General features: G+C 43.3%; 1 protein-coding gene across 1 annotated transcript; it reads left to right on the top strand.

Annotated features, from left to right (window-relative positions):
- The first annotated feature begins 1,570 nt into the window (after positions 1–1,570).
- LOC146839485 (uncharacterized) lies at positions 1,571–17,765 on the top strand. Its single transcript, XM_085651524.1, has 2 exons — positions 1,571–1,758; positions 14,203–17,765. The coding sequence occupies exon 2, from the start codon at positions 14,914–14,916 to the stop codon at positions 16,174–16,176; it is 1,263 nt and encodes a 420-aa protein (XP_085507650.1). The 5' UTR covers positions 1,571–1,758; positions 14,203–14,913; the 3' UTR covers positions 16,177–17,765.
- The last annotated feature ends 3,532 nt before the right edge of the window (positions 17,766–21,297 follow it).

The following is a 21,297-nucleotide window of genomic DNA, read 5'->3' as shown; positions in this document are numbered from 1 at the left end:
CCCGATAGGGAACAATCTCAGTACCTGCTTTTTAGAACTGCCGGTGAGCACCGGCAGGACCTGGCCCGCTTAATGCCGTGGGCGTTCCTGCATGGATCGGGCGTGGTCTTGAAGAGTGTGGAACAAATGGTAGTGCATGGCGAGCGTAGGGAGAGCGTGGTTGGTCCTTCTGTGAGACCATTTGTTAAGATTCTGGATGAACTAACAAAGAGTGACACAAAAGTTCTAATGAGAATTGACAAGTTTGTTCCACCTGAGGGTTTGAGGTGCAAAAACATTATCGTGAGGGGCACTTAGGGCAAACTATGACAAAAAACGGGTGAGGGAGAATTTTTGGTGACCCTGTATGGATGATCAGATCATGGCATGTGTTGTGGATTGTGAAGTGTGTAAGGAGAGCGAAACATGGCTTAAGACCGGTGTCCTTACAGCACAAGGACATATTGAGTACCCTGATGCACCTAGGAGAACGGAGTACGACACCCTGATTAATAATGAAGAGAAAACTAAGGCAGAAAAGTGATGTTACAAATTTATTTATATGATTTTGTTTAAAGTCCTATTTGGTGTCATACCCAGGCCTTTCAGACTCTTAAAACAACAACAACTGGTCGGTAATTATCTTGTGGAAAGGGGTCAACCCTACCTGAGGTGACAGCATGAAAAGCACAGCAGAGTCACAGTGGGCTCTGCTCAAGCCTGCAGGATGGGGGGAGGGGCGCCAGAGGCTGGCGCTGAGCTGTCTCCTGCTGCCAAAGGTCTGGAAAGAGAGATAAGGAGGCGCAGCGGTGAAATGAAAGAAGAGTGACTTGAGCTGGCCTGAAAAACCCTGGCCTTGTCACCTGCAGAGCCCAACGTCTGCCACATGTCTAGTCCTCAATGAAAAGTGTGTACGGGCTGTAGGCAGAGCCCACAAACACAAACAAAACAATACACTTACGTGTTGGCACTGCCGTAATGCATCCTCCAGGCTCTTCTTTTAATTCCCGCATTAAAGCATGCCTTATGCCAAACTGAATTTGATCTGGTGAATAAAACTTTATGGTATTTTTCTCTATTTACGTTGCTGTATACCCTGCTGTGCATTTGAAAAACCCGATGAAGTGTTTAAAAAATAAAAGGAAAAAGAAATAAGCATTCCAGTTTAATTCCACCACTAACACATGTTCTCGTATACTTAATGAAATACAAAGTCTCACTTCCAGTTGGCAACTTCCTGTAAATACTCCTTAGTCCTCTGCATCAGTGTTTTGAAGATGCTCAAGTGAATTGAAGCTGTAAATACTTTTCTACAGCAGCAACCGAGAGTGAGACCCTGTAACTTGGACTGTGTGTGTCTTAAAAACATCCATATCTGTGGCATCTAAAAACATAGGTCTTTCCTGCCATAAAATGTTTGTTCGTGTGAAATGTATTCTCTCCTGGAGCCTGGAAATTGAGGTTCTGTTAGTGGCCAGTAGAGGGCGCACCTCGCCTTCTGAGATTAATCCACTGGGCACATTGTATGAAAGGGAGAAGGGTTTCCTGTTCCAGGTCAGCGGTGGCAGAGACAGCAGCAGCAGCAGATGCTGACATCACTTCCGGCCTCTTCGTCTGTGTCCAGCCTGCTGCAGAAGGCAAAGGACGCCCTGTCTTTCTGTGCAATTATCTTCATCTTCAGACCCTCACAGCCCCCCCAGACCCCAGATGTGCACCTGCCCCACCCCAGCCACAGGAGAAGGAGAGAGCCTGGAAATGTCTGCACTGGTTTCTGCTCAGGTAGGAGATTGTCAGCACCTTCTGCTGTGTTTGACGGTATAATCCTGGAGAAATTCTCAATCAGGAGCCGGGCTCTTCTATGGGGGGGGGGGGGGGGGGAGAGGGCGGAGGCTTTTCTTCTGGCCCTGTGGGTGTTTGTGGTCATTATTTGTATTAAGATCTGTGCACGGTGCTTTGCATCTTACTGCACTATCAGAAATCTGTGCATGCTGCAGTGCATTTTACTGAACTGTGAAGAATCTGTCCACACAGCAGTGCATCTTACTGCACTATGAGGAATCTGTGTCACTGCACTGCATCTTACTGCACTGAAGAATCTGGACCACTGCACTGCATCTTCCAGCACTGTGAGGAATCAGTGTACTGCACTGCATCTTACTGCACTATGAGAAATCTGTGTCCCTGCACTTCATCTTACTATATTGTGAGGAATCTGTACACGCTGCAGTGCATCTTACTGCACTATGAGGAATCTGTACATGCTGCAGTGCACCTTACTGCACTATGAGGAATCTATGCACTGCACTGCCATATACTGCACTGTGAAAAATCTGTGCAAACTGCACTGCATTTTACTGCACTATAAGAAATCTGTGCATGCTGCACTGCATCTTACTGTACTGTGAGGAATCTGTGCACTACATCTTACTGCACTATGAGGAATCTGTGCACGCTGCACTGCATCTTAATGCACTGTGACAGATCTATGTACACTGCATTTACTGCACTATGAGGAATCTGTGTCACTACAATTTATCTTACTGTACTGAGGAATTTGTGCCACTGCACTGCATCTTACTGCACTGTGAAAAATCTGTTCACATTGCACTGCGTCTTAGCGCTCTATGAGAAATCTGCGCACATTCTTTGCTCGGCTCTCGCTGTTTGTTGACTTGCCCACCTGTACCCCTGTGTCAGAAGCATGTCCTCCAGGCAGTTTACTGTCAAGGCTTCCCTGCTGCCCGTGCCCCTTTGCCCCTGTTTTCCTATCTCAGTCTAAGTAAAACTTCAGTCACTGCAATAGTTTCCAGCGGCATAGGTTGGCTTATAGCATTATCTGCTGTAGATTTTGTGTGTCTGCTGCAGGGATTGTGTGTATGTGCATTGACCTTGAATCTCCCAGGTAGGAGGCCTTCCAAGCAGTATGTGTCTGTGTTTTTGATTAATCTCTGCAGGTTTTATATGTGTTCATGTGAACAGGGTAGCGTTGTCTTTGCAGGCTGTGTGTGTTTGTGTGTGTTTGTGTGTGTTGTTATGAGACACGTCTAAAAAGGGTGTCTGTTTTAGCAGATGTTGGCGACTGTCAGTCACTCTTATTGGCCTTTCCTCTCTGTACAGAAATCTTTAGGATCACTGGATGTAAGAGGGTCTGCTCTGTGCAGAATAGTCAGGTACTTCTCGGCACACTGCAGACGTCTGAGCAAAGTCACGTGTGAAGTTCTTCCCCATAGTTTGGTAGAATTAGGCAGGTTTGAGTGAGACTTCAGCACAACCTCCAAATGTGTGAGTGACAAAAGCACCCAAGGCTACTTGTATGATAATGCTGCAAAGGGTTACTGTACTCTCTCGTCAACTGTGTGTGGATGAGGATTGTACTATGATATAGGAGTCTATATGAAAGATTCCTTATTGGGAACAGTGTTTGTGGCCCCACTAAAGATACTGATCAAGCCTCCCAGGGTAGGATGTCAGACAGGACACAATTTAAAGAGGGCCCTGTTGCAGGGATTCTGCCCAAGAACCGAGCTATGTGTAGAATTATGGGTTCTTAGTGAGTAGGGACTGAGTCATCCTACCACCGGAGTACCCATAAGCCCAGGACTGACTAGCTATAGTGTGTCACTTGCTCTCCTACTCACTCACAGAGAAACAAGTGATTAGACACTCCAAAATACGACATTCCCAGATCTCCTCTTCAGCTCATCTCTTTTCCTATAAAGCCATGGCTTAAGGTGGGGATTGATTTGGTGGGTCCGTTCAATTTTCTTCCCTACAACTTACGCTTTGCGTTTGTGTTAATGGATTTTCACAGCAAGTGGCCTGAAGTCAAGTTTTGTGCTTCTCCCACAGCAAGCAATGCTATTCTTTTCCTTAAATAGATCTTTATAAGAGAAGGGTTTCCAGAGGCTCTAGTTTCTGATAATGGTGTGCAGTTTGTCAATCAGGAAATGAGCGTGTTTTTGAATGAATCTGGCGTGAAACATCTAAGAAGTTCGGTTGAACATCCGCAAACCAACGGCCTGGTTTAAAGGATGAACAGGGTTGTGGTGGAATGCATTAAGTGGGCTAAACATAATTGTTTTGATGTGGAGGGTGCTGTCAGATCCATGTTGTGGTGTTACCGCACAACGCCACATTCTCTCACAATAGTTGCACCCTTTGTTTCACTCAAAGGTAGAGTACCCACTTCTGCTCTTTATCCAGCTTGGCTTTTAAGAACTGTTTGTGACAAAGTTTCATGTTGGGTGGATCATGTTGCTTTAGGATCTCGAGTCGAAGTTGCGCAGAAGATGTCCGACAGGTATAATCAAAAGAAGTCAGCCAAGACAGTCAATTTGCGTCCTGGGGACATGGTTCGGGTCAGAAACACTAATTTTGTCACAAAAGGTGGTATGTCCTTTGGTGAACCTGCCTGTGTCGAGAAAGTTTGTAGTGGTGCCATTATGGTACGTGGTGGGCATTGGTGGAATGCGGGAAACGTTGTGAAAGTTCAGTCTGCTGTTCATAATTGTAATGGCACCAGGGGTGATGTTGTTTTGCCTTCTGGACTAACTAATGTTTCTGCAGGTAATTCTCCTTATGGACCAACTAATGTACCTTCAGGTAATGCTTCTGAAACCATTATGACAAGTCATGTGCCAAGGAGGTCTATTCGTGTTAGACGTGTTCCTTGGAGTTTACGATGAACTTTTCAAAATTTCTATGTTATCTCATCTGCATTAATTGTTCTATACTAGATATTTTTCTTGTATTTCCATGTTCAGGCATTCTGACTTTTGTTAATTGTTTCTTTGTTTCTTTTTATTGTATGCTTTTATTTTGGTTGTTTTTAACAAAAGGAGGTAATATGTTGTACCTAGATATGCTTGTTTAAGGTTCTAAGCGGTACAAAAGGGGGTGGTGATGGACGGAGCATCAGAACCAATCAAACACTCCTACCCAGTCAACAGATCTGGGTTTGATCCATCATCGTTCTTTAGCCCACTGCCACCCCAGTTCAGACATGGCCATATGCAAATCAGTCTGACCCTGTGCCGCATGGGAACAGTCCAGCCCGAACTGCCAAGCCATGCCTTCCCTGGACCGGAAACAAGATTCCTAGGACCGGTTTCTGGCATTTCAGAACCCCATGTGTTGTCATGGTGTTAGGATGCGGGGAGATCTAAGAAAGCCAGTTGGTGCCTCTCTTCTGTCGTGAGTGGAGCGCTGGCTCGTTATTCCCACGAATAAATACTGAAGACTAAGCTACTGTGTCCTGTGGTGTTAAATTGTGTTTGGGGACACAACAGTACTTAACCAGGGTTAATCACATCATTACACCTTGCTTCTCGCTCAACCCTTCATTGGCCGTTGTAGATGTGACTTAATTTCTACCTCATCTCGGGCAATGGGCACTCCATGTCATCCCCACTGGATAGCCAGCCTGTGCCATCCGGCACTAGAGAGAATCTCCTCATGCTCGGGATACTCCCTCCAGACTATAGTCCTGTCTGCACCTGCATCCTTCAGGGTAATGACCTTCCTCCCTTGGAGGATTACTAACAACACAGACCCCATGATATTTGGATGGATGCACCTAGGAACATCCGTGTCCCCTTCCAAAATGGTGATTGCTGCTAGATTGTGTCCAACAGGGGCCCATTACCCAAGTTAACAACTCACTATAATGGGAGCTGCTGGGACACGTCTGTCACCCGACAGTTCTTTGGTGAATGCCCCCACTGTGGGACCCCTGTAGCAAGTTATCCCTTTGAGCTTGAAAGGATGTTCTTTTCCTTTTATACTGACTTGAAACCCAATTCCTTTTTGCCTGCGTCCTATCCATGGGAATGTTCTACGGTTCCTACAAATTAAGTAGGACTGTGTATTCTGGACAACATAAACGTTAAAATATGGGAACTTGGTTCACGAGTATTATCAGGAATTGTTGGCCTGGTTCCTAACTAGCTCACAGTGCCCGATCTGAACCCCCTAAACTCTCTAAGGTACCAGATGGTATCAGCAACCACGAACATGACCACTTTATTACTCCCCAAGGTAAACATGGAAACAGACCTACCCTTTTGTTGTTTACTTTTGCATGCCCAAGGTGAACACAAGAAAGATACAAATTGGCTTTTCAAACATTTATTAAAACAATCGTATTCTTGTGTAAAAAGAGTGAGCTGCAATTATCAGGCAAAACAAACAAAGCAGTGTAACCAGCATTACAAGAATGGTGTAAAAGACAAAGATACAATGCTTTCCCTTTTGGGTCCACTTCGGTTCTCCCTTAGTTTTGCGTTTTAGGCTGTCTGTGCTCGCTCTGCATAGCCACATATAACACATTTGTGTTTGTGATATTATTTTGAGAATACGTTGTACGCTTTTGTTATTCTAGGACTATTCTTGGGATTTCATCTACACATTTCACACAAGGTGCTTGGAATATATAACAGCATAGTGTACTGTTTTCTTTGCTCGTCCAGCAACAGCTCCTTACATTTAGACATAACACGGTCGCACAACTGCAACTCCAGCACAATAGTTTATGATATAAACGGTGTTCCGTCCCCTTGGGGACAGAGAGGAGAATTCCGGCAGAGAGGACTGTTCTGGAATGACAGCAGTGCCTGACATTCAGCCCTGCATAAACTAAGTTTACACTTGTGATGCCGACCATCTTACTACGTACACTAGGTATGGGGTCTTAGGCCAATCCCAGAGATTGCAAATGTATCCCTATGCTCACATAGTAAGGGTAGAACTAGACACACATATAATTTGCCGTGGTTGGGATGCTTGTCCTATACAATCAGTTAGTAACTTTCAGTTGCATCTGCCTAATGATCGCAGCACATTTGCTTCATAATAGAATATGATAGTTTCAATGAATGTATTGTAAACTTTCTTTGTGTCTTTCTTATGTTTACTATGGGCATGCATGAGTGAGTAAGTGAGTAACACAAGGGGAAGATCCGTTTTCACATTGCCCTTGGGGAGAGAGGGTCATGTTTGAGGTTGCTGAAATCACCTGTTACTCTGGAAAGATTAGGCGTTCAAGTGAGGCACTCTGAGCTGCCAGGATTGAGCCGACAAGTACTGACGTTGTAGAGAGACTCAGTCCCTACACTCTGACATCCTGTCGCCCTAACAAACAGTTCTGCTTTACCAACGGAATCAGTGCAACAAGTTCACCATTATAACATTACTGTGTGGCTATATGATTATATTATTCTACTCCTACCTAACACTATCTATACGATTGCTGGCATAGTGGGAGTACCCTTTGCCAGATACCTTGGGTTAGCCTAAACTGCCATACCTGACTAAGATGTATCACAAAGCCAGCCTGTGTAGAATGGTTAGCCTCCATCTGTTTTTGCATCAGTCTTTGTGTGTGTGTTAAATTTTAAGGCAAAAACAATTCTGTTGTGTTTAGACATTTCTAAGGCCCACGGTTTGATTTTAAAACCTGCTATTTCCACTCAATGGCAGAATCGTTCTCAGTTGGCTTTGTCCATGCTGTAAGAGAGACGTGTCATTAAGTGTAACATAGAATGCATAAGATACAATATTATTTAAAGAATATATGTGATTTGACCATGCTGTCAAGGCATTGTCCACAACAGCCAATGCATTTTCCAAATTAATCCTGTCAATTTATCTTAAGCGTTCAACGGTTTCCACAGTTCATTGTAAGTGGTGTATATGATTCTTTTAGAATGTGGTGACCTAGGACCCAACAAGAACTCTTGTAAACCCATGTCATCAGAAAGGAAATATAGATGTTCCGTAACTGCAGATAATGTGGAATGTTGTAACCATTGCTATGTGTTTTTTTTTTTTTTTTAAAACCTTTATTTACACATCAAATTTTCACAGTCATGGGCCTACAACCACCTGGGCCGGCCGCTAACGTAGAAAAAAGGGAGGAAAACAATAATACAGCAATCATGAGAGCAGGAGCGAACCGCACGCGTAACGGCTGTAGCCGCCCACAACTGAACCCAGCACTACAGAAAGGTTTCTTATTAACTGTTTTATAAATAAAAACAACAAAAGGAAACTCAGACCAGGCAGAAGAACTCCATTAGCAGGGACTTGCTCTCTCATGAGCGGGGGACAACAGCGACAATGCAGCCCATTACACAGTTACTCGCGTTAAGAAGGGCTGGGGGGGGGGGGCAGGGAAAAGATCGGGCATCAATCCTGCAAAGCGAAAGGGGAAAAAGACCAGGAACATCAAAGTCAAGGGGACATCGTTACGTCTGGTGTGACCACCAAGGGGGGGGTGCATATATCCCCACGGTAGGAATTCCAGGGACCCCACATCTTACTCCATTTCTTAGGTTTGCCTCTGGCCACGTAAACCGTCTTCTCTCGGAACATGCACCAATCCATAACCATTGCTATGTTGAAGCAGGTTCTGAATATCAAAAAGGAGAACAGCGAGGCTTGGCAATCGGGAACAGTTTACATTTAATTAAATAATAATGGCCAGGAACATCAGCCACATCTCCTACAGCTGCGTGCTGAAATTCCCTTTGCATTAGGTACATGGCGTGCTTTATTCTGTACGCCTGGTGCAATAAAGTGAAGCTTGTCCCCCTTTGGGCAGGAAATACTGGTACAGTGGGTCATAAATTGTGTCTTTACATGCTTGATTCCCTCTGATAGAAGGGTCCATAAATACCAACTGAAAGTCACATTCTGAGGTGGTCCAGGTGGCTGGGTGTGTTATGTGTATTATCTCGCTTACTGCTAGGCATTGTTTGGGCTTTATTTTGTGAGTGCAACTGACTGGCTGCTCTGGAATCGTCCTTAGCCGGAATGCAGGCTCTGTGCTGTGCATTTATTTGTGTTTATGAGTGTGTGCATCTGACTTGTTTCTTTAGGTATTACATCCTGGGGCCATATGAGATTTACTTTTGCAATCTTCCAGGTGTGTTGAGACTTGTTTCATATCTCGGGCCAGATGGGCAACCCTATTTTGCATGCGCAAATGGATTTGCGACCCGTTTGCGCATGCAAAATACAATAGGGCCATGTACAAACCCTATGTAGCGAGTCACAATTTTTTGTGACTCGCTAAATAGGATTTGAGACTCTTTATTAGGAAGGGCCGTTCCAAGGGGGTCCCTTCCTAATAGCGACTCGCTATCCTATGTAAGAATGTTTTCTGACCACAATTGCGGTTGCAAAACACTTGTAATTCACCACCCTCTTCAAAAGGGTGGTAACCCATTCACAAACGGGAAAGGGTACCCGTTGCACATGCAGGGGAAAATATTTTTTAGGGGTCCCAGGGACCACCACCTGCCCTTAAAAAAATGAAACAAAAACAGACTGCTTTAAAAAAAAAAAGCTGCTTTATTTAAAATCAGTCCCAGACATGGAGGTCTGCTGAACCCAGCAGGCCACCATCCCTGGGAGGGCCAGCCATTCCCAATGGGGTTGCAATTTGCGAGTGCCTCATGAATATTCATGAGGCATGAAATTTGTGACCCCGTTGGGAATCGCTAACAGTGTCTCAGACACTGTTGTACATGGCGTTTTCCGACTCTCAAATTGCAACTTCCAATTGAGCGCAATTTGCGAGTCACAAATTGTCATGGTAGTACATCTGGCCCCTGGTGTCTCCATGACATGAAGTGCTAGGGGTGAACAGAGGGGGCTGTGTTACGTTGATCGGATAAAGTGTCACTCTGAAACCGTAACAAGTGTTTTATGGTGAATTTAGGTAGCGCAGGCAACAGTTGTTCTGTGGTGTGCTGCACTCCTAAGAGCGGGATCTTTCTATAAATTAATCCGAAGCTAACATTCCCCCATCTATTTGAGTATCTTGAGCATGGACGGTTCTTCTTTCTGGCTTGTGGTACGATCGTTTCCCCTGGCATTGGCTGTCCTAATCAGGTGTATTCCCACTGTTTTCTGGGTAGGCTTCTTCACACAGGCACATATTAGTTGTAGGTTGCAGCACAGCAAGAGCAAGATTACAACCACTGGTAACAAGGCTTTGCATAAGTCTGCGATCCATAAACAAACCTGTGTACAAATCTATGTTTGGGGCACCACCTTCTTTAATCATGACCTGCTGTAGGTTGACAGTGTGCCTTTGTATAGGTTTTTCATGGGGATGAAGGTACAGCAGGTTGTACCTATCTTGGTGCATACACACCCTTCCATTGTGGTCATTAAGTCCAACACATACCGGTGCTGCATCACCAGGAGTAAGATGGTGCGCATTTTTTCTTTCTGTTGAAGCCATCTTCGGTGGTGTTCATCATTTTCAGCAGTTCCCACCTGGTGATCTGCAGCCACCGAGAGTGGGCCTTGGTTTGCACGGTGGAGAAGCGGGTTGAACCTCCTACACATATTGGCGCATCGGTGAAGAGCCAGACCTCTTCAGAAATGTCTTGAATCTGTCCAAACCAAAGTACCCAGCTGACCATCTTCTGCGTACTTGGTGTAGAAGCGGGGTGCCTTTGCTGATGGGATGGTGATGCAGTGCAGAAATATTACTCCGGGTATGACCAATGTTGCTGTGTAGAGGGTGACCAGTGAGCAGACCCCTCTCTAGTCTGGGACGAGCTGGCTGTAGGCGTGGGCGCTGCATTACCAGTATTAGTTCATCATGGTGGAGGTGCCCCACTGGATATCATTATTATAGGTTATAGTTATACTCTTGCATTTTGCTGTCCCCACCCCCACGACGGGCATTGTCCCTTTACCTCTAAAACACAAGGAATACACTGACAGCTACCTGACTACACTGAGTTTCTTCTTACCTTCTATCCATATGTACCATCCTGTCTCTGATTTCCAGGGGTCTTGGCATTGCGTCTGTAGAGTGTCATTCAACCTACCTCTACACGATCTGTTGTCACTTTTGTTCCCCAAATTGATGTCTCTGCAGGTGAAGTGAATATTGCGGTCTCTATTTGGGCTCAAAGAAATCTATTCTGAGCCAATTCATCTCTGCTTCCCAACTTTTGAGCAAGCTCCATTGGCTACCTATTGGAAAGCGCAAAAAGTTCAAAGCCCTATGCATCTGTCACAAAATCCTATGCAAGCAAGGATCACCCAGCCTAGCTGCCTGGATGCAATTTTCAATGCCCTCAGAATACTATTCTCTGTCAGTGCATCCACATCCCTCGCCACAGCAGAGCCAGAACATGAGGTTACTCCTTCCATGTCCTAGCTCCGACCCTATGTAATTCTATGCCTCCTAACCTTAGAAAGATTCAAAATCCTTTACTTTTCTGCAACCAGACTGACGATTTTGCTTCTCTGCCTCTGTGATATCTTCTCACACCTGGACCCTCATCTCCTCTCCAAGGCAGGCAACCTCCAGGTGTTTTGCTTTCTAAGGCTCTTCACCCCACCCCCGCTTGTAAAGGGTCAAAGTGGTAGCACCCATGCACTAAGTGCCCTTATCAGCTGCGGAAATAAGAGACGGTGTACACCAATACCCAGCCCAGAGAAGGCTTGAAACAGACACAAAAAGGAATGTGTGCTACGTGTTCACCTCCTCTATTTGTACCTCATAAGGAGCTACCTGTGCACTTCCTCCATTTGGATGTCCCGGGCAAGCTTCTTTGTTGATGCTTGTGATCCTTGTACTGTCAACCATGGCCGATGTCTGCTGTGTGCATCAAGTCACTCCCCTGCTTTAGTTGTCAGTGAACCTTGCTGAGCGAGCACACAGACATAAGGGAGTGTTACAGGGTTTCTGCACATACACAGAACCATGCGCAGGATTATGGGACCTCGGTGTATAGGGGCTAAGCCTTCCTACCACCTTAGTGCCCACGAGCCCAGGACTGACTAGCTATAGTGTCTCACTTGCTCTCCTACTCACAAACGGAGGAACCAATGATAAGACAACCAAGAACACAACACTCCTGTATCTCTCCGGAATCACGGTAACAAGACACACCTTTTCTCTCACATTCTCGTACTTGTCCACAATAAGATCAGACTAACGTGCTCAAAAATGCAGTATACGTGCCACAACCAGCAGCAACATGTATAATATAAATACAGTTAGCATTGCAGCAAGGCAATGTATCATAAGGGGAGATGTTCTGTTATAAAGACTGTGGATAAAGGACTATAAGGCCTAACCACCCTTTGTAAGCAGAAGTATTATTATATAATAGAAGATCTCTGGGCTTTGTCAGCAGAACCCATATCTCATGCCATATATCGCATTTCTACATCACAGGTGCATGTTGCTCTTCTCCCTGGAAAGGTCCCTCTCCAAGTGTGTGTCACCCAAACGTGTATCCCCATAATATCAAAGTACAAGCTTCCAGCAAGAACAGATGCCTTGGTATGTTTTGTCTAAGATACTAGGGCCTGGCCAGAACAAAATAACAAGAGTCTGTGTTTATCGGCCTTGCTCACAATGTTCAGACTAAACTCCAGGAACAGACAGAGAACAAGCACAGCAGAGAGTTCTCATGTGAAAGGCATAAACAGAGTTTCGTAAAAATAAAGGCATGTAGTGTTGTGCGCAAAAGCAGCATCATGGCTACCGGGCTCATGCTAACTAAAAGAGGTCGACAATGAGTCTAGCACCCACGTGACAGGAGTATGGAAAGTGATGAACATGGAATAAGGTAAAGCTGAATTTAAGAAATGCCCAAAGGTTTAAATGCTGCACTCAACCTCAAGCAACGGACATCGTGTCCCACTCTGCCAACGCCCCAACCACCCACAGAGTATCATGCTGGCAGCAAACGGAATTAAATAGAACAAATGGTTCTATCGGGTTTATACAATTGCTTAGAGTAATATATTTACTTTAACGAACCAAAGAGTATTTATAGCACATACAAAGAAACGAAAACACCAACACGAGAAATAGATTTAATCATATATTGTAAAGGGTATTGAATACCGCTGGCTGTCACAAATACAAATTAAATTGCAGGAAGACAGTGAGTGACTGTCGTGAGAGAGTGACATATAGTGAATAGTGAAATGAACAGTACGCTATATACATGACAAATACATTGGTGACATGAAAGAAGGAAGAAAAAAAAATCTTTCAAGTATTGTCCTATATGATTTTACACATGGAATGCGAGACCCATTGATGAATCAAATCGTGATCAAGAGAACTGTGTGAACATATGTTAGATGTCGACGTTTCGACCCTGGAAGCAGTGCACACTGGTATGCATCAGAGCAGGTCTTCCTCAGGACTGTGAACGGAGGAGTGGACAGCCACAAAGCAGACTCTTCAATGAATGAGATCAGGAATTTGGAGCCGTGAATCAATTCCAAGGTTAAACTTCACTAATGTTCAAGTTCAGTAGTAGTACCGCAATCAGGAGAGTTCTTCCTAACTGCAATGGCACTGTTGCTCAGAGGATCTCTATGGGCTCAATTGACATCCAGCAGCTGGTTGGAGTCACATGTTGGGAGCCTTGACTAAATATTCAGTGATGACAAAATAGTTGTATGTCTTCCAGGAGCAGCGCTCGTCCGTCTGACCGCTTCTTAGACGAGTTAAAGCAAACATAAGACATTAAGTCAGATACCATGGTAAGGTAGAAAAAGACAAAAAGCACACACTTCTTGGCCGCAGGGATATCGAAGGTATATCACTGGCAGTGATTGAATCTCTATTATAAATGCTGCAATCTTCCCACAAATGATTAGACCAACCCCAGGTAAGTGCAACGATAACTTAACAAACAGAAAAGTAAAGACAGGAGTTGGAACTTCAGCTGATCCTGTGTGAACAGGAAAGTATTGTCAAGAACAGTGTGAATGGAGCTGCATTTGTTATATACTTCCTGAAGTGTTACCTTTATTACATCTTGAAGAGTTTCCTTTGTCATATACTTCCTGAAGAGTTACCGTTATTATACACTTCGTAAAACTGAAGCAGCATATCCTGATTCATCTCTTTTTCCACAATGTCTTCTTGTTTAAATGAAATCTTGACCATGTGCGTCTTCCTAAAGCTATACCTCTAGCGAATGGGTGCTCCGTGAGTGCCCTTTCTTTACTAAGTTACTCTGTAAACACTGGTAAATCACCTCCCTTTCTGAATTACGATGTGGCATGTTCAATAGAACATTTAGTTAAACATCTGTGTATGGTGAAATGTCTCTTGGTTACTTTAAAAAATGGTAAAGAAGAGATGTCTTTTACAAATATTTAAATATTGTGTATTTACATTCTCTTACATTTCCATTTAGTGATAAATCTCTTTACATCCAACAGGAAACCAGCCTTGAATGCACAAATGATTATGAATAATGACAATAATCGTGTAAATCTCCAAAAAGCCGTCAGAAAAAATGAGCTCCAATATTCAGGTAAAGAGCTGCACAGTCAGAGACTGAGGAACCTGAACATAAACTGATAGATCCTGGAAGAAGCAGTCAAGAGCAATTCAGTGGATGTAAGAACCTGAGCTGTGCACCTCCACACCACAAGACGAAGAAATAACCTCTAGAAATATAACACAACAACAATAACTAACTACTGCCTGTATAAACAAGTCTCAAAAGCTTTGATCATTGGATCGGTGTGAGGTGGATACAGCATTGCTCTGTTTCCTGTAATGCTGGCAGACCACCATTCAGTGCGCTGGTTATATTGTAAACTCTTTCTGGCTAAACCACAGGAGCAAGAGAAAAGCACAATGGAGTGGAGCCAGACAACTGAAGGATAAAGGCAAGAGAGAGTCTTTGATCTACAACAGACTGTCCCAATTTGCATCGACCTGAAGGAAGACTAATCTTTACCCATAAACATGCAAAACCATTATACAATCTAAAGACATAACCACCTACAAAGAAGCTTTACTTTCCACAATTATAATATATGTCATTGGTGAGTATTGTATTTCGTTGTGAAATCTGAAATCAAGCATCCAATATACCACACACATACAGAGAATGTGAGAATAACACAAGTGCTTTATCAACCATGTTAGCTCTTCAGGAAACACAGTCATGGGATGCAGACAATTATAAACCCGACCCAGAGACACTAACCAAGAAAGAAGAATCAAACACATGCAGCAAGAACTTTAGTTTGTCATCACTACTAAAGAGCCATCAACAAACACACACAGGAGAAGCAACGTGCAAATGCAATGAATGTGTGAAGAACTTTAGTCAGTTAGCACTCCTAAAAGATCATCAGCGAACACACACTGGGGGAAAACCGTACCATTGCAATGAATGTGTGAAGAAATTCAGTCGGTTGTCACATCTTCAAAAACATCAGCGAACACACACAGGGAATAAGCCATTGCAGTGCAGTGAATGTGTAAAGAGCTTTAGTGGGTCATCAGACCTACAAATACATAATCGAACACACACTGGGGGAAAACCATACCATTGCAGTGAATGTGTGAAGAAATTCAGTCATTTATCAACCCTCCGGAGCCACGAGCGAACACACACTGGGGAAAAACCATACCATTGCAATGAATGTGGAAGTAGTTTTAGTGGATCCTCAACTCTCAGGACTCATCAGCAAACACACACAGGGGAAAAACCATTCCAGTGCAGTGAATGTGTGAAGAGCTTCAGTCAGTTATCAAATCTTCAAAGACATCAGCGAACGCACACAGGAGAAAAACCATACGATTGCAATGAATGTGTGAAGAAATTCAGTCAGTTGTCACATCTTCCAAAACATCAGCGAACACACACAGGGGAAAAGCCATTCCAGTGCAGTGAATGTGTGAAGAGCTTCAGTAAGTTATCACACCTACAAGAACATCAGCGAACACACACTGGGGAAAAGCCATACCATTGCAATGAATGTGGATGTTCTTTTAGTCATTTCTCAACTCTCAGGATTCATCACCGAACACACACAGGAGAAAAGCCATTCCAGTGCAGTGAATGTGTGAAGAGCTTCAGTAAGTTATCACACCTACAAGAACATCAGCGAACACACACTGGGGAAAAGCCATACCATTGCAATGAATGTGGAAGTAGTTTTAGTGGATCGTCAACTCTCAGGACTCATCAGCAAACACACACAGGGGAAAAACCATTCAAGTGCAGTGAGTGTGTGAAGAGATTCAGTCAATTATCAACCCTGCGAAGACATCAGCGAACACATACAGGGGAGAAACCATACCATTGCAGTGGATTTGGAAGTAGTTGCAGAAAGGATTTTCAGCTAACTACAGGGATTAGTGATAACACCTATAAAAACAACACACTTAAATAAGTTTAACAAGCACAGACTGGAGAATATTTGTAGCTGCTTTTGGTGTTTGGCCATTTTGTGCAACAACTGGTTCAATGACAGCTGCTAGAGAACAACGTCCAAAGGCACAAGAAGTCAAAGTAGGAAAATGTGACCTGCAACTCTGAGAGTTAATGCTTGCAGTGCACAACATTTACCTCTGAAGCCCTGACGTGGGAAAAAATTATGCTCATTTCGATCATCACATGCATATGTAAAAGCACCCACCATAGTGGCACTTCCTCAGCAGTGTCCAATATCAAGCTGGACTCTTGGGAAATTTGCTGGCTCACCACTGACTATGTAAATGATTCACAGTGAGATCAGTTGTATATGAATATATTTTAGACGTTTCTTATTTGCAAAGAATCACCCAACCAACTCCTAACTGGTGAAAGGACAGAATCAGAGCATGATGGCAGAATTATTGATCGGAGAGAGAGAGCTGTTGAAAAGTTTAGTTCTGAATAGGTTTCTGAAAGCTTGATGGTTAGGTAAAGATTGAATCTTGAGCAGTAAAGAATTCCAGCTCTTAGAGTCCAGAACTATCGACTCCCTGCTTTACATTTCTTGAACCTTGGCACTGGAAAATAAATCTGGATTCAGAAGTAAAGGAACACAAATGATACAGATTTTTGACATAAATGATATTCAGGTTTGTGTTTACAAGTAAAAAGAAACACTTGTTTTTTAAACTGCCGGTGAATGAATGGACATAAAAAGTATGTGCTGCCTCATGAGCAAACATTGAATCTTTGTGATGCCGTTGGGATGTCCTCAGACCACAAATAAGATAGATCGTAGCATTCTGAATCATCTGTAAGGTGCTTTTGTGTTGCTGGAACTGCCAAATGCACAGTGTTCTTATGGCCCAGCCTTGCTTAATTGAAGGAGTTCACCAATATAATATGCACATCAGAAGAAAGGATACATCTTCAGTAGCCAAAGATAGTAAAAACTAATGCTTTCCACCGAGGTCATTTTAACAATGTGCTGAGTCTGGGAAGTTTTTCCTGCTGCCGACCATCATCACCACCACCACCACACAGCCAGTGAGGAACAGCAACAAGACTGCTCTTCAGCACACCCATCCTTATACATAACACACTACAGGGGTTTGCTCCAGGGTCAAACTCACTTTACTTTCACGAGTTTAGCCTCAAAGACTGCTTAGCCTACGCTACCACTAGGGCAGCTAGTCCGAAAAGGTTGACTTACAACCACACCATAAGGGTTGCTTGGCATGTTACAAGGTGGTCACTTTAACTAGTGAACATCATATACCAGGCCAACTTCTCACACCAATACTTTATAAATCTGTATTAATGATACATAACCAAACATCCAAACACCACCTATGTATGGACATCCAAGAGCCTTTACAAACCACACTACAGAGGTGTGTACCAGGATCAAACTCAATTTACCTTAACGTTAACATGAACTAATTTATTATACAGCACGAACAGTCATAATGCTATGAAATGTACACAATGATGACTAGATTTTACATATTACTAACAAATGTATGTTTTTTGATATGTAATAAAAAAAATGTATTTGCATTCATGGTATTTGACTGCTGGTTGTATGGAAAGAGATGTTAAATGTGATTTCTTCCCTAAACTATAAAGATAATTTGTGATGTCAGCAAGGAGCCTAGATTATTTGGCAATGGAGGTGTCAATAAATACCGGATTTATTTTGGAAAATGAAAAATATGCGTGTATTGTGGCACTCCTCTTGTTAATAATCCATAAAAATGCTACAGACTGCTGAGTACTTGAAAGCATTCTGTCATACGAGGGATTTAAATATGCATTTGTCAAATACAAAATTGACTTACATTTTTATTTTAAGCTTCTTATACAGCGCTTCTTTATCTAATAATCCCGGATGGGTTTTCTCCGAGAGCCCTTTCTCCTTCGGAAGAAGGGTCATTTTTTCCTAGTATTTTTCTGTTTGAGACTGCCAGTCTTTTCATAGTGTTCCTGAAGAAAAACAAGTAGGTCAGAATGCCTACCATAAGTAGGGCGGACGGTCTGATGTACTTACACCAACCGCCCCAGGTATGTCGGTCATTGTTGTTAGGGTTTCTGAGGTTCTGACCTCAGTTGAATCAGAGGGGAACTGTGATAGATTCTTCTTACCAACCTCAAACATTCTCCAATTTATTTTTGTAATCCGTTTAATACAATTTGCTAAGGGATTACACATGAGACCATGGCCATGCTTTCTTCTCTTACTCCTGCATTAGGGATCAGGAGGTTGTCTATGATTCTTGGCCTCTTATTCGCCTGCTTCAGTCCTTCTGGGATAACCTCTTTCACCAATTTATCCTTCAAGGATTTCTGTTGTTTTTCAAAGAGCCTTATTAGAACAGTTTCTCCAAATATGTAAAACTGTTGAAAGTGGAGATTCTTCCTTAGAGACCTTGGTTGAAAGTTTGCAACATTGTGTCTGGTGTTGTGTAAACACGCAATCACACAAGGGGGCTAGAGGAGATTTCAGGACCTGCGTGGGCCAACTCCCCACTAATTATTCATATTACAAAAAAGTCCACGGGTCCGAAATCAACAGGAGGTTATACAAATTACTGGGTGTACTATGCCACTCAGAGGGGGATTTCCCTTTTAAGGATGGTTACACTCACACACTAGCGGTGTCATGGTTCATCATGAAGGGGCACCGTCTTTAAAAGGGAAACCCCTCTCTGAGTGGCATACTACACCCAGTAATTTGTATGAGCTGTTGTGTGAAACCAGTGTGCCGTTCTCCAAGGCTGTGCAGTTGCATCAAATGTTGTGTAAAAGCAGTGTGCCACCCCACGAGGCTGTGCTGTTGAATCAGACTATGTGTAAAAGTAGTGTGCAGCCTTCTTTGGCTGCATAAAGACCTAGCTAAAACCATTGTGTCTCCATACACTTGCTGCCAACTGCGGCGTATTTGTTTCCACCTCCTACCTGGGATCCTATCTGTTTGCTGCCGACTGCGGCGTCAAAGTGTCCACCTTCCACTCTGGATCCTATCTGTTTGTCGCCATCATTATGAGAGGCAGGAGCTGCAGAAAGAAGGGCATGAGGATTCACTAATAATGTGTTGTTACTAAAATGTTACAGATCACAATGACAAGTTACAATTCATTCAAACTGTGGCTCTGTCACTATTGTGGCAAATATCTTAAATATCCAGCGACTCCATGTAAGTCTTACAGAATGGTGAACACACATAGATCGACTATTGTATACACCACACTTTATTGATGAGAAACCTGTGGGGAAGCATCCAGTAAAGAGAAGGAAACTGGAACATCGAGTGCTTGATCCTCAAATCCTTATTCACTTATTTATTTACTTTAGGAAACTTCATTGTCCTCTATCCTTTGCCACTCTCCAGATGGGTTACGTGGTCCATGAAACAATCTGCAATTAATAGAACCTGTTTCATGAGGTCATTCCTCTAGGCCTGCCATGGCTTCCTAAACCTTTCCAATAAAAGAACATTGTGAGAGCAGCAAATTGGTTTCGGCTTCCACTTTCAAAACTTTTCATTACAAACCAATTGTTTATGCTTCTTCTGTTATTAAGCAGTTTTAAAATAGCATGATGGTAGTCTCAAGTCTTTCAAGAAAATCCAGGTGTTCCCAGTGTCTATGATGGAAAGTCCTAATTTAATTAAATGCACTTAGTCGACTATCTTTAATTTTGTGGATAGCGGTTTGACTCTGTTTAATATATATTGTCCCTCCCTAATTTGTTCTCTGATGCAGTGGTCTTTAACCTGTGGTCCGAGGACCCCAGGGGCTCTGCGAGGCCTACTCAGGGAGTCTGCAAATGTTTTTACCAAATTAAATAATATAAAAATTAATAAAGGATGTACGAATGAAGAAGCAAAACTGAAGATTGTAAACCTTTTTCAATATTTGATTATGTATTAAACAAAAGTTGATTGCTCCTCTGCAGTGATTACTTTAAGGTAGTGGTGGATGCAGGTCTCAGCGGTCTCCTTTCAAATAGGGAAGCTGGCCGTTGTGTTGGAACCATTGCCACATCCCTCGGAGCAGGTTGAATTGGAGGGGTAATGTAGGTGTCTTCTGAGCCAGCTTCCATGACTATGACTGGCTCTTCCTCCTCATCCCCATCCATTATTCTAAGGCTTTCAGGAACTTTATTTTTCCCTTGTCACTCATGGCGGGTCTTGGACTCAGCCAGGGTCCAATCCATGTCCAGATCATCAGAGGAGGTGCTTGGAATTTGGAGAAGATGATGGAGTACCTTTTCTGCCGGAGATCAGAAATCCAATGGTTCAAGAAGAGGTACATCAAGCTCAGCAGGAAGCTCAACCTCCTGTTCTCCTCGTACTTCAGAAAGATGTATAGCTGGCTGCCTCTCCTGTTGTTCACTTTGCTAAGTTTCCTGCAACGACTGGGTACTCATTTACGGCTGAGACAAATCCAATTCAGACGCAGTGCTTGTCGCCATGATGGCAGTGGCTGCCTCGCTGGGAGACATGGCCTTGGGTTTAGGTTGGGGTGGTGGCATTGATGTGGGAGTGCCACACCACATTTCCTGAAAAGGTGTTTGTCGTCACGCCAGTGGTGGCACAGGCAAAGTGTTTTGCTCTTCCGCCTGGGACCCTTTTCAGGCAGCACCTTTCTTTGGGGCTGTCTTCAAGCTCAAGAATGTCTCACGTGTTGCGGTCAAGTCAATTTGTGCTGGAGGTAAAGTGGCTGTTATCTGTTATGCATCAGGCTAAAAGCAAGAAAAACATTTAGTGCAACTTGGCGTTTTTGCAATATGATTATTCATAGTACAGACAATATAATTTAGTGAAGTTATCTTCTCAGAAATAATGAACAACAATAGTGTATCCTTTCCATTCGATAGTCAAACCACACTTTCACCATATATAATATTTCAATAGATATCAACATACAGATGTAACTGTTTGCTTTATGTGCATCTAAGGGGAGACACCTATGACAGGCAGGGGAGGGCAGGGGAAAATTGAATAATCCTTAAAAAATGAATGCTGGTGTAAGCCTATGGCAGGGAGGGTGTCCAGGGGAAAATGATTAATGACAATCTTTAAAAATGTTATGCT

The sequence above is a fragment of the Triturus cristatus genome, chromosome 4_1, assembly GCF_964204655.1.
Source record: "Triturus cristatus chromosome 4_1, aTriCri1.1, whole genome shotgun sequence".
In the NCBI taxonomy this organism is placed as follows: domain Eukaryota; kingdom Metazoa; phylum Chordata; class Amphibia; order Caudata; family Salamandridae; genus Triturus; species Triturus cristatus.
The sequence above is the reverse complement of the archived record's forward strand: the minus strand, read 5'-3'. Positions and strand labels throughout refer to the sequence as shown.

Bases quoted from the DNA above. Each gene is read 5' to 3' on its own strand.
- LOC146839485 (XM_085651524.1), top strand. From the start codon at position 14,914: ATGTTAGCTCTTCAGGAAACACAGTCATGGGATGCAGACAATTATAAA.